The following is an 18,549-nucleotide window of genomic DNA, read 5'->3' as shown; positions in this document are numbered from 1 at the left end:
ACACCTAGGACTAAATATAATGTTTACAGGGTGACTTCTTGTCATTTTCATTCTGTCTTCTTTGTACAAGCCCTAGCAAAATACCATACTGTGCCATGAAAGAAAGTAAGCCTGTAAGGAAAGTAAGCCTGTAAGAAACCTATGTAGAGATGTATGCACTCACATAAGGAGTAACAGTACTCAAACAGAAGGTAGGTTATGCAATTAGTTTCATTTCTTTTTATCTCAAGTTTGTTGGGCCTGACGGTAAAGTGCTTCAAGACAGGTAAGAATTACCTATTCTAAAACATACATGCTTCCTGTTCATGGTACCAGCTTGCCCAAACAAGAGATATGATAATTTGTATTTACATTTCCTTTAGTAATCTTGGATTAATATATTGTTCCTGGTAGCTTGTTGCTATTCACTGTATCCTTTTTGTTATTTAGTGTTGCTTTCTACCTCCCTTTGGTGAAAAAAGCTCATTCTGAAAGTAATGCCTTCTATTTATTTCCATAGACGCTGCAGCAGATACATGGAGCACAAAACCACCATCTGAAAGAGAAAATTCTCAGTTTTAAAACTGTTTTCAGCATAGTCACCATCATTAGCTGTGCATTTTTGCTGGTGATGAACAAGAGCCTGTATGCCGTGCTTGTAAAAATCCACACCAGTCAAGCTGATTCACTGTTGGTGTCACCACTGCTGAAACACAGCACCCACTTGTGGTGCACTGTGCTCACATCCATAAATGTTCATCAAGCATTGATGAATGTCACTGAGTGCATTTTTTTCTGCATGGAGTAATTCAGTTCCACACCTTTGCTTCATATGCACTTCCATGTAAGACACCATTTTGTCAGAGTGCCCCTCTGCTGCCATCAATCATACAACAACAAAACACAACAGAATACTGGTGGGAAAATTTCTCTCTACTACCATATCACCAGCACCCTCTGATACTACGGACTAACGTAATAAAGTAGGAGGCATTACTTTCAGAGCAGCTCTCATGCATGTGCTTGCCCCAGAATTAGAATGCAGTTTCTGGTACACCAACATAAATGCAAATTACTTTTGTGGCACTGATTGCTTAGACTCAAGGGCAAACAGTGTAATGATGTGGCACATTTTAGATAATTGATGCATTTGTATGGATCACATATTTAAGTGTTCCATAACCTAGGCACTGAGTAGAATCAGAATCACAAGCTGATTTTGGGAACCTGTTTTGTTAAGTGTTGTTCTGTGGAAGCCTGCCGTGTGAAATCAATATTTTCTAATTCAAGACTTTCTGTATCAACTACTAATGTTATATGGATGTCCTAGTCATGAACTTCTTGTAGATCTTTAGATGGCAAGAGAAAATGAGAAGATACCAAAAATTATCCTGGAATTAGGTAGATAAGTGGCAAGATAGTGCAGTTCTGCAGTATCTCAGTAGTAGTAGACTCAGTCATTTGTATTATTTAATCCAGAAACTGAAATTCCACACTCAGTTCCCACCAGTGTTTTACTGAATGTGCTGAGACCCATGGGTTTCTGCAAGATTCATTTCTTATCACAACCTCTGCAAACAGATGATGTTATCTTCCAGAATTTTGAGGGCTGATGCATTTGGAATTCAGTTCATGTTTGTTCTGTCCAAATTCAGATTTTCAGGCAGTCCTTGGAGCATGGTGTAAGATGGATAAATTTGATACCGTTTGAGATTAATTTTTTCGTATGCTTATTTCCTAACAACTTGGTTACTAATATCTTTCCAGCTGCAGCTGTGGCAGTAGCTTTTAATGTTTCTATGTAGCTTTGAGGGAATATGCTTGCTTTTTGTAATGAGATCTACTGGAAACAGATGAATATTCTTAAAAAAAAAAAAAAGCTATTAAATAAGCACAACCAAAAGATAAAGATTTTTGATCAGTGACATTAAGAGTTTAAAGTGATGATGCTACAGTGGTACACAATACCAGACTTTCTTGTTTCCAGGACATAATGCAAAAACTATTATCTAAGAGATAAGCAGATCTCAGTGCAAAGAAGTGTTGTAGCACTGAAACCTAGGAGCTGTGCCTTTGCTACTGAAAGACACCCAGGCTTATGTGTAGCATGTCAAACCCCTGGTTCTTTCTTTTTTGTTGTTTTTCAAAAAAGCAACATTAGAAAATATCTACAGAAATGCACAAGCTAAGAAAAAACATTGCTGAACAGGATGCGCTCTGTTAAGGTCCCTTTAATGACGAGCAGTAAGATACTAATGAGTTTTTCTCTGTTGACTTGAAAGCAGCCTGCTCTCTGGAACAGCATCTGGGTAGGACACGTTGTTGTTTTCTTTTTTTCCTTAAATGTGGGAAACCTTAGCATGTCAGGAAATAAACCAACTCTTGAGTGAAAAATAGGTGGACGTCCCTAGTTGAATTTGTAGACTCCACGAAGTGTGACTTGTGTGTCCAAAACATCTATTGCTAGTGAGTATGAGATGTTTTTAACTTAGTCCCAGACATGTGATATGTGATATTTTAAAAACAGATGCCCAAAAATACAACCTCTCACCAGACCAAAAAGAAGCCAGCAACAACAAAAGGGAAAAAATACAAACAACATGGCTCTCTGTTGTGTGCAGTGTGTTAAACCAATGATTGCGTTACTTTGGAACCTGACTGCAACAATGAGACACAGTTCCTCTTCAGCGTGCTGAAATATCTACATTTTCTCTAGAATCACAATACAGTATCAGATGAAAATGTTTTACTGTTTTCTTGGCATTATTTCTGACTGCAATATTACTACTGTAAGTGTAGAAATTGTGCTTTTGAATAGTTGTGGAATGCCAGGATAAATGTTTAATGTATACATACATGCATACACATAAGAACACTTTTTGAGGATACAGTTCATACAGATGGCACTGTGTGCACATCTTTGAGCTTCGTGATCTGTGTGTGTGTGCCTCCAAAAAATGGCCTTTTCCAGATGTAAAATTATTTTTGTTCCTTTCTCTATTTTATGCCTTGTCACATCATGCTTCCCTACCCTGAAAAGAAAAAAAAGAAAACAAAACCAGAAACCCAAAACAGATGTCATGTTTATACACTGTATGTAGTGGTATGTCAGTGTCCCTAAGAAATGCTGTAATTAGAAAAGAAGTGGCCAAGTCAGGTTTCTTATGAGATGCACTGAAAAATGTAAACACTATAGCACAGTATAAATGTTTCAGTCATTCAATTCAATATAAGCTTCATATATGAAAGGTAGTATACTGAACTTAGATTTTCTATTTAGAGCGATGTAGCTAGAGGGATATGATTGAAGAAAGGAGAAGGAAGAAAGAATGAAGAAGCAAAAGTGAAACTCTTTATTGCAGATTTCTTGTGGTCATCATATTTAATGTGGCCACTAACAAGTAAACTCATGCTGGATAGGTTTTTTTCTGTTGTATATCAATACATCGATCAATCAGTTCTCTTCTTCAGTGACATGTTGATAAGTGGTGGTGGCGGGGAATTTGATAAAATAAAAAAGGTGTTATCGTTGAAGTGATTTTCATTTTATTAAAATATTCATATGAAATATCAAAAACTCTCTTAATATTGTTGTTTACCAACTAATTGGGCAGTGATGCTTCCTTTGACTTTGTCAGTGAGACAAATTGATTCTGTTCTAAAAGGCAGACTTCGAAAGTAGCATAGTAATGGACATGGAATTTAATATATTTTGCCTTACCAAAAGGATGTCAATAAGTTTCAGATAAAAGCTGAAGGAAAGCAAGACCACAGCATTGGTAGCACCTCTGTTTTTCCCATGGACATGCTCTAATATCCAGGCTTGGCCTTCCAGGCAAGGCTGGTGAGGTATTATTACCGAATTTGTTTTGGATGATATGCTTAGGTTATATGACAAGAGGGGGTTTTGTAGAATGATTGAAATAAATAGATGGGCCAGGAATATTTTTCTTACTCCTTTAAAACTTACGTTTTTTCTGTGTGTGACAGATCAAGTGTTAAGCACACTGTGGGTATTTGTATTTTTGATCTGTTATTTACTGGATGCTGTTAAAGACAAAAAGTATTAATCTGTTCTGGTTTTTAAAATTTTGAATTGCTAGCCTTGTTTACCTTGTTATTTCTCTTTGTCAGTTAGTTCTGTTGTCTCACAATTTGAAGCTGTTTGCCAGTATCATTTTGTTATCCTCATTTTGTGCCTTTTAATTGTACTGCACAGCCTTACACAGAGGGTCTGTGTGAGCTCCTGTAGCTTACTCCATTAGAGGAGGCAAAAGTGTGCTACAGTAACTTTGTTGCCTGGTAGATGATCCTTAAGCTTACGTTTCTGGGGACTAGCTGATGTACTGAGAAGCTAGCTTTTCTTTCTGCAGGTACTTGGAAAGGTGGTCACTAATGGAAAAGGATACATTCAGAAAGTGAGTGTATGTTAATACTGTTGTCAGAAAAATGTACAAACTTGTGAAAGCTTAGAATTGATCATTTTTTTTAGAGAGATTTAGGACTTTTGTACCGCAGATCTTATCTTGCCAATTAATTATTTTGCATCTGTTAAAATTATTTCAGCGTGTTGGCTGTGATGTAAAACAAATTAGTACATGCTTGTATGACGTTCAGCATAGCATAAAAAAAGCTGTTACAAGAGATTATTATGGTAAAGTCAGTGTTTTTACCTGAACAATTATCAAAAAGTGACAATTGAAAAATAATTTATTGACATAACTAAAATAGTTTTTTAACATTTAACATAACATGATCTGCTATGTATGTGATCTGCTATGTATGTTATGTATATTGTAAAGCAAGTAGTACAGAAGTCTCCTGGCAGAACAAAATGAGTGATACATTTTCATGTGAGATTTTTAATTAATTCTTTTAGATAACTCAGATATATATATATAACTCCCAATACTCAGAAAACATTACTTTTGTCATTTTTTAGACTTGAGGATTTTTTTGGTTTAATAAGAACTTAATGGCAATCTCTCTTAAAACAAGGAAGTTATGTAATATTTCAGTTAGATTTGGATTTTGGATGTTGAATTTAGAAAGAAACTATGAATGTTCTATTTCCTAGCCATGGAAGGGCAGAAGAAAACAGGTTTATTTATGCCTTGTTTAGGGCCAAGTCATTTTTCATCTGAGGAAATAAAACTGCAGACTTCAGCTCTTCTCTTTTCAGCAAATGGTAAGGAAAATTGAATCTCTTCTTTCCTAGCATTGAGAATATATATATATTTTTTCTTGGTAGTATGTATCTACTTTAAATTCATCAACTTGCTAAGCAACTCTGTCTTTGGAAGGGACAATTGGGTTACAAAAAACTGAGCAAAGGCTTATGGGGAGTGTATTGTGTGACATTCTCCTTTGCAGAAAGAGGATGCTTTCCTGTATTTAAGAACTCTTTCCCAGACAGATCTTATAGACTGCTTAAAAACTAGTAAGAATGAATGGTGGGAAAAAAAAAAACAACCACATAATCTCCCACACCTCACCACACAAATGAGAAAGTGGATGGGGAGAAGTCTTAATTCTCCCATCCCATTTTGTAGCTCATTTGTTGGAAAAAGAACCCTTCCAGAATTTTTGCCTAAAGATAGCAAAAATGTAAGCTGTAGTACTTATTTTTTTTTTTTTTTGAGAAGGTAATGTTATGAGGAAAGTAATAAATGCTTTGGATATACACTGCCATTGAAGTAAAGAGGTCAGGCCCAGAATGAACGAAAATGATTGTTGTATGTATTTCATCCAAGGGATGACATGTTCTAAGTAAAATAAAAGCTGATTTTGGAAGGTAAGTAGTTCTTCATTACCCAGTATTTAAAGAAGAGTGTGAAAAGTACTTATTATGTTTAAGATAACTGAGAGGAAAAGAATTAAGCAGACAGGTTCTGATGAACTTTATGACCAAACCTGTAAAAAGGACTTGATGGTGCAAATAAGTCTGTTTCAGAGGTGTATAGAGCTCGGATATGTCACCTTTAGCCCTTGCCCTTTTTGGCTGAAAGTTCTTACTCTATTTTCTCTACAGTCATTCAGGATGGATGGAACATCAGAGTCTAGTTCATCCTCCTACTTATAGCTGGGCTGTGAGGTCAGAGATTTCACAGCCTCTCTTTCTTGTGCATGCCATTATCTTCACAATTTTCTTGGTAGTTTTTTGTTTTCTGATCTATTTCATTTCAGCTATTATCATTCATTAGCCTCACATCTCTGTAAAGAAGGATGAAACCAGAGTCGTTTAATCTATTAGTGCCAACATGCTTTGCTCATTTAAATTTCTAGTGGCAGAGATCAGTCATATATATGCTTATTAAATAATCTTTTCTTGGATCTGCGTGGAAACATCGTATTAGGTATAAATGTATTTCAATGGTGCTGATACTATTTGGGGCAGTATAGTAAAGCTGTTTCTGAAGTATAAGTCAGTTAAAGTGCTATTTGCTATAGAGGAGGAAGTGGGGGATGTCTGTCAGTCACCACATTTGTGATCAGATATCAGAAATAGAAACGCACCATAAGACTTCTGTGGAGAATATTGTAACATTAGCAGAAAAGTCCTGCAGTGACTGGGACAAAGAGAAAGAAAAAGGTGTTGTAGTTCAGTACTGTTTAATATAGATGAGTGGGCCTTATACTCAGTGTTTTCACGAGTTGCCATGATTTAGAAATCAAATTAAGATTGAAAGTCTTTATTTTGTTGCTCTTTGAGAAGCTGAAGTTTTTGATGATGTTTTCTTAGGAAGGGAAATTACAGCTTTGGTAAATTTTTACTGAATGTTGGTTATAGTTATTTTGGTGAAAAGAAAACCATTTTGAGAAAGTTTTGTTGTTAATATAGTTACACAGGTTCATAGTTTGAATAAAAGAGGCTGTTTACATGCTTGAGTGCTAGATTTCTTTTACTGCCTCCACTTTCGTGTCCTGCTACAGTTTTCAATTCATTTTTCTGTTCTTGTCCTAGAAAATCATCATGCTACTGAGTACTAACATAAAAAAAATTCTGTTTCCTCCTGTATTGTCATGAATAATTGGAGTATGAAACATTTTCTTTTACTTTCAGAATCAAAATTGAGCTAAGTATTTTCAGCCACTTTTTATAGCTAAAGGAGGGAATAGAGCACTTCTGAGACCTATTTCAACTGAACACATTTATGAAACAAGATGAGGTGAATTGCTCCTTGAATATATCCTTTCTCTCAGATGACCTATGAAAGGTGTATTTAAGATGAGAAGGCCAACTGATGATGTGGGGAAAGAGTTATCCTGAGTCCATATCACCACTGCTTGTTTCTTCAGGAAAGCGTCCTTAATCTTGTAGACCTATGGAGACAAGGACTGTGTAGTTAGAGAAGTGACCTCTACCCAGCTGAGAAAGTTTTCATTTTCGTTTTTTTTAATTTTTATTTTTTGCATCTCTTTGTTTCTTGCCCGTTGAGATGTCCATGATTTTTATCTACTTTTCATCTGCCTTTCATTCACTGATTTTTTTTTTTTCTATGCATATGCATGGTTGTATGATTTTGCAGTGTGCTTCTTGGCTTCAGAGACCTCAGAGCCTGACTCATGTAAGGCTGTAGAAAGGCAGAAGTAGTTAATGTGCTGAGTTTTCAACAGTGCATCCTTCATTTTCACAATATCCTGGCATACATCAGGATGCTGAATGGGAACCCAATAAAAGTGACAACAAAGACTGAAATACAAGCTTAAAGCATCTTAAGCCATCCACATCTTACTGAGATGATGTTAAAATGAAAGATGTAAAGGAAGAAAATTCTGGAAAGGATTAATGTTTGGTACAAGGTTTTCACTCTTGCAGAGAGAGAAATTTTCTGCAATCTGAAAACTTCTTAAATCAGTTAAGCTGATCATTTTGGGATGCCAGTTCTTTAATTAATAGACATAGTCTTTAAGAAATATTTTTTATTTTCAAGTATTTTCTTCTGATAGTACTCTGGTGGGTTTATTGCTGTTTTGTTTGTTTGTTTCTAGATTATATAACCTAATGTTTTGTAGTCATTTTTGCATATGTGAATGAAAGCAAACCTCAAGGAGAGGCTGCCAACTCAATCAATACTTTGTTCACCCTAAGGCAAACTCTGGAAAAAGAAAAGCAAACTTAAATAAGTATTTCCTCTGAACAAAAATGAAGATAATGTTTTATACTACCAGATGAAGTATCTGAAAATGTACAAGGTAAAATGATTCATTGTAGAATTATTACTCTCTCCTTTCAAGGGTCATCTGCAGTGACTCGAATAGCTAGTGATAGATCCTGAAGAACTTTAGTGTCTTTGTTAGGGGGAGCCATCCACTCATGTCTGCCCACATTCATCTTCATGTTCCATCATTGAGTGTAGTCAGTTCAGTCATGCTCAGATTGCCCTTCATAAGTCAGTACTGTTTGTTCCTAATCATCTTCTGTCCTTCACTGGCCTGGAAATGCCTCGCATAAGATTTTTTCCTTTGTTTTCTCAGGAATTTAGGTGAATACCTCTGGAAACTACCTAGAACTACCTTCTCCCCTTTATTTATTTATTTTTTTTAATGTATGTTACGATTTACATTTATTTACATTTGTTGATTCAGTTGTATGTGTCTAAAAGTAAGGTTTATGCATTCATTTAATGAGTAAAAGTTTGACTTCTGCAGCATGTTTCTCAGTATGGCTTTTGGTCTAATACAGAATGACAGTGTTGATGACTAGATTAGTGACAAATAATATTACAAAATATCATTTAATTTCTTAAGTTTAGCAGGTAGAATATATTTAGTCAACACGATCGGAGAAGAGAGTGCATTGTTTTTCCTTTTTCTGAGTAATTCTTCTATTTTCAATTCTTTCATTGGAGTTGCCAGGAGCTTGCAAATTTAGGTGGTGACTGGTGATCTCATTTGAACAGTGACTAAAGACACCATCCGTCTTGTAGAATGTAGATACTCTGTTAAAACTTTGAAAAGAAATTGAAGTGCCAAGAAAATTTGTTTAATAAGATTCCCGATGAAGTCATAGTGTTTTCTCTGGACTTCTGTCTGTGTGTAGGAAAGAGGTGGTTATTAAAAGAAATGGCCTTGATTTTGTTCGAATACAGTATGAATGGGAGTGGCCTGAACTAAATTTTACTTCTTGTATTAAAGTATCTTTGCTTGCTATTTTCTCATGGCAGCAGTGGGTAAAATATTAGGTTCTTTTTGTTGGGTTAAACTATCATTTACTACATTCATACTTCCAATTTTATGGCTTAGGCCTTTCAGCCAAGTATGCATTACTTCCCATCTTTTCTTCGAGACCCAACAGAGTCATTAAGAATATGCACAGATAGAACAGTCAGGGCTGACAAAGTTACAGCAGTTAAACTTTCCTTTTTATACTGACCTTAAAGACTGGGGACGTGTTCTGAATGGGTTTGGTCTGTTTGTTTCATATTCACGGAAGCATTTTGTGTTGTAGCAGTTTCATAAACTGAAACAGAGTTTGTAACTTTGTTGGAGACAGAATCCCAAGATACACATGCAAGACACAGTTTGTAATTCAAGATTACCTGGTGGTATGTTTTGTGTGTTTGTTACCATAGTTTAGCTATTTGTTTTGTAAAGTAAAATATAATTCAGTGCTGATAATACAAAATTGTAATCATTTGAATTTACAATTATCATATATTATGAATTATATAATGATTTAATGCAAGAGAAATTTCACAGTGGTGCTTTTGAAGATGCAGCATAACTAATCATTTCCCGTCTTGTGTTTCTAACGTTGTTATACAATAGTCTCTAAGAGACAGCAGATTTTAGGTTTATGAAGAAAAGGAAATTCGATAACAAAACTAATACAGAAGCTTTGAAGTGTTTAAGCTTTAAATCCACAAATATTCTGTTTATATTTTGTGGTTTTACCCTTCATATTGTATACTTAGTTTTACGTATAGATTAGTTTGTTCTTCCTCTAAAAGTAGAATATACCCTTCAATACTGCTGTTACAAACTGGAACTGTAGTGTACTATAAACCTCTGTTCTCTCTGTAACTCATGATGCTCCTGACGATGTTCTCCAACTTGATCAGAATTCCTCCTCAGGTCTGTTACACTTTGGTTTTATGGTCTGCTTTTCTTATTTTAATGGTTTATTTTTTATTTTAGTACCTTTTTTCCTTCATCTATCATCCTTCCTGCTGATGTTCTTTTTTTTTCCCCTCCCCATTACTACATATTTGTGTATGAAAAAACTGATCTGTTGATCAGAAATATAAATGTAGTGTTGCCATTGGAAAAGTTGATGTTCACAAAGACTGTAAGCTCTTCTAGAAAAAGGAGTTGTATAACTTTTCAAATATAAACAACATTATTTGCTTGGCACCCTTCTGAATTAATCTGCATTTTTGTTTCTAGCTGTGTGAACCCACTAGTTGCTTCTATCAGCTTGTAAGCAGCTATTTCATAGTTCAGCTTCGGCCAAATTTTTGTTCATTTTAGAGTGCTCATGTTATGCACGGGTGACTTGAAAATCTTAGAATATGTTGTATTTATATGTATTCTAAAAATTTTTCTGGTCGATATATATTGTCATCAAACTCCTTTCTGTCAGGTCATTATATCATGTGGAACTGAATAAAATAGCAAAGACTATTTTTTTATATAATAAAAAATATAATTTTTATATAATAAAAATATAATAAAATAGCAAAGGCTACTAATAAAATAGCAAAGTTCAAGATAAGTATCCCTTTTGAACATTCTGCAGTTCTCAAAGTGAAAGTGTGTCAGAAAGCTCCATTTGAGTTTGTCTCAACATATGGCAACTAAATCCATTACAAAAAAAAAGTCAAAAGGGACACAGCAAAAACAGCTTTGCAGTTCCAAAATGTCTCTGTAGGAGGTGATTGCCAGATGGAAATGTTTGATCTCTAAGGAAGCTGGAATCAGCTTGCTTCAACCCCTATCCCTAGCAAAGGCACTGTTGCTTAACTATGTAACTAATACTTCTTCAGCTCCCATTTGCAAGTTTATTTTACGTAATCAAATGCTGAGGAAGCTCTGTAAATATTAAATATCTTTATATTCAGAGGATAGTGATTTCTGTTATATTTATATGTATACATGCAAATTAGTTATGTTTTACTGCATCTTTAATCCCTTTTGTAGGGCTATTTTGTGGATTTTATTTTTTCCTGTAAGCTTTTGACTAGGAACATCATCTTTAACTCCTCTAGTGTCTCATACAGGAACTGACATCTAAAGGATTTTGTGACTTTCCTAAGTTCTGTGTTGTGCATATATTTGACATAGGTTATCTCCCTGACTCTTCTCAAAATGCACATTTAGTTTTGTATTAGGAGCATAGTATGTTCAATGTATATGCATTTGCACAGGAGGAAAGTGACTGTAATCTGTATGTATTCTGATTAGTAAGGTAAAAGTTAATAGCTCATAGCTATTCTGTGGCAAATCATTTAGATTGAATTGGCAATAAACCAGTTGCCACAGTGTACAGAAGATGAAGAGAAATAAATTTCTTCATTTTTTCAATGTAGCTTTATGTTTGTAAAGTGATAATGAATTCTAATGAGAGAATTTTGTAGGAATGAAAAGAGAAATCCTGTCATCAGTGGAATGACAGTGTTGACTAAAGAGAAGGTAATGTGAGGCAAGAGCTCTTAAAGAAATAATGTAATTGAACAAGCAGGCCAGTGATTGTATATGTTAATAACTGATTATGTTCATTGAGGAGCATGTTTGTACATTAGGATTGTAAAATGTTCATAGTAATACAGTAAATATCACAAGAAATATCAGTATAAAAATTTACTACTACCTGTTACAGCAAATGAACAACAAGCATTTTATAATAAGGTAACATATTGTGTCAATCTAACATATGATGATGGAATTTTAATAATACCCAAAAATATTTCTCTACTAACATAAGATTTAGCATAAAGATCCTAACAAGCAGGTTTAAAAGAACTTAGTTGTTGGGATAATTATTTTTTGTCAAAGATTCATCTTCTAGAACCTTTTGTCACCAGAGCTTTAAGAGGGTCTTAATAGTACACAATCAGATTTCAATTCATGCTAAAAAATATGCATGAATAGTATAAGATTTTATGAATTTGATGTGTTCTAATGCTTTATAACTGAGTATTTTATTGTTGTTGTCCATAGGATAGTATGAGAGTGTGTTCAATTTCAATGAATCATTAGATTGTTTAAGGATTTCACAGACTGTTCAGTTTAGATGTCATGTTTTAAGCTTGTTATTCAAGCTTGTGTTAGGTATTTCAATTGGAAAGAAAAAGAAAATACAATTCAAAGTCTAGAATGTGCCTGATGGTATAAAAGACATGCAATCTAAAAATGAATGTTGTTTTATTTGCAGAAAGCCATATTCTTGAGGATGTAAACAAGTGTATCATCGCATTGAGAGAGCAAAATGCTGACAATTTAGATCGTGCAGCAGGTGCGATCCGAGGTCGTGCTTCAAGAGTAGCTCATATTGTTTCGGGTGAGATGGAAAATTGAGCCGGGGCTTACACTGAAGGAGTGATGAAGAACGTTCATTATTTAACCAAGAATGGTAAGTCTCATTTCTAAACTGTTCCCAATTTCTGATGTAATATAAACATTCTTTTATATGCCATATTTAAAAGAAACTCTGTGATTTTCTAATCTAAGCATTAATTATGCACTGATGTTTGCTTGTGTGGTGTGTTATCTCCTTTCGGAATACCAGCCAGTTGTGATGATATCAAACAGTTTGAAAATAGTTTTTAAAAAGTAAAATTATCTTTTATATAAGGGTTTTAATGTTTGGAAGATCTTCACTAGAGATTTTTCATAAACATACTCAGCAATGTTTGGAAACGTAACTGATGAGACAGATGTGTTTTACTGGCCTCGCTGCTTCTGTTTTAAATAGATGAACAGCAAAATCACAGGGAAAGGAGTGTTTGTGTATTTGTGTAAAACTACCATCTTAAGGATTTTTTAATAGTGATTAAACATCATCAGATACTTTCAGATTTGCTATGCAAATGCAGAACTGTGTAAAATGTTTAGTACAGTCCATTTCCTTTTTCATGATATTTAAAAGAGAATATTCTTCACTGAAGCATCTCCATATTGGAGGCACGGATGTAAATGCCCTAGTCTATAAATGATTTCTGGTGTTCATGTAAACAGAGTAAGTCTGAATATGATTCAAGGGCTGGAGGAAGATCAGGAGAGATGGAATATATATCAATTGTGTCTGTATATATGCTGCTTCTTGTGAAAGTCCGTCCAGCCAGACTGAAATGCAATTTCTCTCAAGGAGAAAATAAGAGGAACTGTCAGCCATTTCTAATTAATGGTTTTTCTGCTTAGCCTTCAAAGGGCATTTCAAAGCCATGAGGCTATGTGGGTGTAAATGGGATTGGTATTAATGCTATTTGTGTATTTGAACACTAAGTCTTTGGCCTTTTATAGTGTGTATACTCAATCAAAAAATCTATATGTTCAAGTCCTAGTTTTCTTTAGTTCGAAGTCTAATAGTGGGGCAGTTATTGCCATTAAAATTCCATTAAAAAGTTTTCTGGCAAATATGTACATCTCTAGAATATAGGATTCACCTTCATGAATTCAGAGGTCTAAATCCTCTGTCAATCTAAACAGGTTTCTAGTGTGTTATGTTTGATTGATAATTATTTTACCTCCAGGAAAGACAGGAAATTTGAGCTCTTTCATGATGAGTTGAAATAGATCTAGGACAGAACCAAAGATACAAAAGAGATGAAACAGTGGAAATATTTTGGAATAGATTTGCCTGGTTTCATCTCCTTTTTTGACCATTTGATGAGAAAATCTGGAACTAGGCATGACATTCTGCTTTCATAACTTCTGTAAGTACTGTACCACATAATGAGGGAAGCTGCTATTACACAAAAATGTAGTTTTGATTCCCGTGTAAAAGCTGAGCATGACAAAACACATTGAACACATTAGGAGTTGGTACTGACTTCTATTCTGTTGCATTGCTGTGACAGACATCAAACTGGTTTTGGTTGGAATGTCTGACTGTGTCAAGGGATGTCAAGCATGGTGTCATTTGCAGAAATGTCTTCAAACCTAAAAGTTAAATGTTAGATTACTCAGTGGCAGTTGTAGAAAGGAATGTGTGTTTTTCATTTTTACCCTTTACTTATATGATCTGCTATGAAAAATATCAAATAATGTGAGGATTTTGGGTTGGTTTTATTTTTATACTTTTTTGAAATACGAGGGCTGCAGTTCAGTTGCATTTTCGATAAGTTTAACAGTTTCTTGCCAGGTCTTTCAGGAGCTTGCTGGTAGCAAAGTGAGATTTCTCTAGGAGAGAACTTTGTATTTTTTTCAGCCTGTTAAGTTAGTTTGCTTGCATGAGTAACTCATGACAGTGAAGTGCATCCTTTATGGGTAATGAAAAGGTAGTATGCTACTGTAGAGAAATTATGGCAGTGTACAGTTAGTAAAAATAGAATTGTGGAATAATAGTGTAGTGCCTAGAAATTGCAAAGGAACAAAAATGCACATGAAAGCAGAAGAATCTGATTGAATCTGTCTGATCTTTTAGAACACACTGCGTATATTTGAAGTGACAAAGTTACCTGTTCCCCAAATTCCATTGTAATAGGTTTACAGTGAGTGTTAAAAGCTGATGCTTAGGTTCCTGCCTCAAGTTGTATAATTCTGTTCAGATACCAGTTGTTTTTAACAGCCAAATAGACCTTAAAGCACCTTATAATGGAGTGTCTGCTTTTTGAATGCTTTTGTGTGCTTGTCTGTTTTGTGCCCTCTTACGATCCAAGAGAAGCCCAGTCAGTCTAACAATAAAACCCTGTAGAATACTGGTTAAGTTAGAGTCCAGTACTATAAGTTTGGTAATACCAGAATAAAAGTTGTCTTTGCAGACTTGAGTTACAAACTTTACATGCATTATGATGTTACAGCTACATGGTTATAAACACTTGTTGTAGAACATGACTGCTTAATTCACTTCACTGGGTGTACCTATTCTAGACATACATCAGGGTCACAGTTTGAAGGGAACCGTTGTCTGTAAGATCAGTTTAAAAAGAACTGGGTCAGAAGAATGCAGGAAGCCAATACAGTAACTTAATGGTGAGGTTAGTTCATTTGGACTGCCCCTGTTTGTTCAAAGTCCTTATGTAAGTTTGCATGGCAACAGCTAAATTTAGGGTGCAGGACTGAGCAGTTCAAGCTCCTGGTTTGAACAAGTGTTCTGACTACACCCTAGTTCTACATCAAAATGAGACAGATTGTGTCTGGTTTTATGACACCCATTTTGCTCTCAGGTTTTGGTGGGAAGGACATGAGAGCATGTGGGTAGGATAGAAAGCAACAGAACATTTCAACACTCCTCACTCCAGATGTTGGAAATGAGCATTGAGTATTGCACTCTGGAAATGCATGCTCCAGTGTAAATATTGAACTTTCACTGACTGTTGGAGAAAAGAGTGTTCAGCCATGTGTCTACATCCTTAATGCAGGCAGTAGTTTAAACAAGTATTTCCTATCTCAATTTTGCAAATGCAAAGGTGGTAGAGATGCAGGCTGCATTCTGATATGTTTAACACTGAAAGTGTTAATATTGGTGCCACTCCATCATTCCTAATTGCTGGCACAGTGGATTAGATTGAAATATGCAGGTTCTTGCACTTTGATAGGATTTGTGTACTGTTGCTTGAAGGCAAAATGAAACTTTTAAGGAAGACTGATTATAAAAACATAGGTTATTTCCATTTCAGAGCTAGAGGAATAGCATTGTTTAAAATATTCAGTGTATTCCTTTTACTACCTTCCAGATAGTAATAAATAATTAATAATAAACAATTTATTATAAGGCATCTAACTGACAATATAGTAAAAAGGCTTGTATTTTTTCTCAAAGAATTGTCTTCAGCTTTCTTTCATTGCAAAGTGTAATGATGTGTACACGCCTACTCTTTATATATGTATGTGTATATATTTATACATTTATAAAGTCTTCTCGTTATTTGGATCCAAGATTCTTCTGAAAAAAAGGAAAAGAGTAAAGAGAAATACTCTGTCTAAAGGAGCTAGGGGAAGTGTCATGCTCTGAATTACTGGAGCTGTGAGTCCACTTGTTTTTATGCCGCTAGTGCTGAGGGACTTGAGTGGCCCATTTTCCATAGGTTGCTGAGTGGCCCATTTTCCATAGGTTATTACAACCAGAATTATGAAATACCTTGTGTAATTCACTTGTGGATGATTTGTAACTTGAGGAATATGTAGAGAAGTAATTTTGAAATGAAAAACGCTTAATTTTTCTGCAGTTTTGTCCCAAAATTCATTCCATTCTTCCTGACCCAGTTTCACTGCTCTGTTGGTAGTTTTTGCATCATATTGTTTGCCAGTGTCACTAAAGACTGTATTTATATTTTACATCTTGGCCCCAAGATTGATATTTTGTCTACCTTGCAGTCTCCTCTCACTTTCTCAGTGATCACTCATACAGCCTCTGTACTTAGCTGATTTTCTCCAGCCAAAACAGGGCTTTCTTGATGTGGCACTATATTAAATGATTCCGCCTGGTGGATTTAATCTACTGCATTACTTTTCTCCAGGAAAAAATATCATTTATCTTAGAAAGAAAAGGTATCAGTGTTATTTGATCAGATCTTCCTTATATCTGTCTCCATGTCTTGCATGCTTATGTGCACAAGCTAGTAATTTTGCGTTTTCTTAGATAGTTCATTTGATTATTTTTTTTTCAAATGTGGCTTCCAGGCTATTAGCACCAGCTTACCTTAAGTAACTGGCAGCTTCTCTTGTCTGCTTGTCAGAATCATTTGTAGGAGAGACTGTTATTTTTACCCAATTAAAAAATGTTACTCTACCTTAACCGAAAGACACCAGCCCATCCATTATTTCATTCTGTTTTGTCATGCCACCTTACCACAAATGGAGAAGCATCTCCAGAGACTTCCTCAAGTTGCTTAAAAACACATCAGCAGATTACATATGATGAATCAGCTCTTCTGAAGGTCCCTATCTCTTGATGTGTAAAAGGTACCAATTTGACTGATCTTATTCTGGATGACTTACTTTGAGGTGGCTAAAATTAGTTGAAGCCTCTCTCATTTTCCGTAATTTAAATAGCATTTAAACTGTAAAATATAAAGAAGTATTTTAAAAGAAGAATCATTTTTCACTGATTATTCATTACCCCCGGAATGAGATGTAAAGATAATATTGTGCTTTGTTGTTCATCTCTGTTTAGTATTTAAAGATTTTTACCCTCACTTGTGAAACTTGGACTGCTAAGTAGGACTGAATCATCTCTTTGGAAGTGAATGAGAAAAAAGAAAATAGATTAAAAACAAGAACAAAAAAAGAAAACCAAAAACCTGAAGTGAGGCTTGAGTGTGCAAGCTTATGGAATTGGTGTAGAACTCAGACAAGAAAAAAATACTAAAAACCATATTCATCTGAGAAATATTGTAAAATCTAACAGAATAGCCATAAGAATTAAGAAGAGAGTTGTAGGGTAACATTCCCCACACCAATGTTACAGGTGTGTAGATTTTTGCATGACTTAGCCTATATATATATATATATATATATATATATATATATATATAAATTTAAATATAAGATGATTCTAAGACTAACTAAGGCAATAACCCTTCATTTTTGTATCCATTGCTCTTTTGTAGTCAATAACCTCCATTCATTTAAGTCTGCAGCAAGATTTTTTTAAGGAAAGCCTTATTCTAATCCTTTCAAATCTGTTAAAAATAATGGCTGTAAGAACTGTCAGATTTCTTTGTCAGGTTTGTTAAGAATATTCTGAAGAAAAGAAAGAAATACCGTCACAATTTTTTTTGTGCTACTTGTAATCAGTATATGACTCTGAACATAGTGCCACATTTTATTGCTAGTCTTACTTTCATTTCCTGTAGCTTAAAAGTGTACTTTCTTCATTTTAATGATGATACATTTTAATAACAATATATACATATATATTTATTATAAACAGCACATAGGAGTTGAGGTGCCCATAAGTCCTCATCTGCTGCCTTAAAAATGCTCTTGTACTTAATGTGTTATCTAATTTACTGAGAAGAAGGGAGTATACCATGCACTTTCAATCTGATTCTGGAGCAGAGAATACTTGCATAAACTTTCCTTAGATTGGGAACAGCGCTGTTGACTTTTTTTAATTTCCTCCAGTCCATAGAAAAATCTGCTTACCCCTATGGGGGTAACGAAGATGTTTAAAATAATGTGCATTAAGTGTTCTCCCCTCTTAGAATTAGTGTAATAAATTTGCATCCAACTTTGTTTTGGGGTACAATTTTTGTGGTTCCCCCACCTCTCCCCATGGAACTGCCTTTATATGTGCAGCACGTGCAGTATGATAAATTCTTCACTGCTTCTCTTTGCCTGGGGCTACTTAAAAAGTGGCTTGTCATTTTCCAATGTGTAAATAGATTTCATCCATACCTTTCAATGTATTTGCAGTTGTGTAGTCTGGCTTTCACTTGCATCTCTGTAACTTTTTGGGTAATT

At 34.8% G+C, this 18,549-nt stretch overlaps 1 protein-coding gene across 1 annotated transcript in view; it reads left to right on the top strand.

Annotated features, from left to right (window-relative positions):
* Positions 1-18,549, top strand: part of CTNNA3 (catenin alpha 3) — a 367,000-nt gene that overhangs the window by 266,493 nt on the left and 81,958 nt on the right. Inside the window, 1 exon segment of the mRNA XM_065746949.1 lies at positions 12,356-12,553. Within this exon segment, the coding sequence (XP_065603021.1) occupies positions 12,356-12,553 (198 nt within the window).

This window comes from Cyrtonyx montezumae, unplaced genomic scaffold, assembly GCF_038088225.1.
Source record: "Cyrtonyx montezumae isolate F1298 unplaced genomic scaffold, pur_monq_1.0 scaffold_4, whole genome shotgun sequence".
NCBI classification, from domain to species: domain Eukaryota; kingdom Metazoa; phylum Chordata; class Aves; order Galliformes; family Odontophoridae; genus Cyrtonyx; species Cyrtonyx montezumae.
The sequence above is the reverse complement of the archived record's forward strand: the minus strand, read 5'-3'. Positions and strand labels throughout refer to the sequence as shown.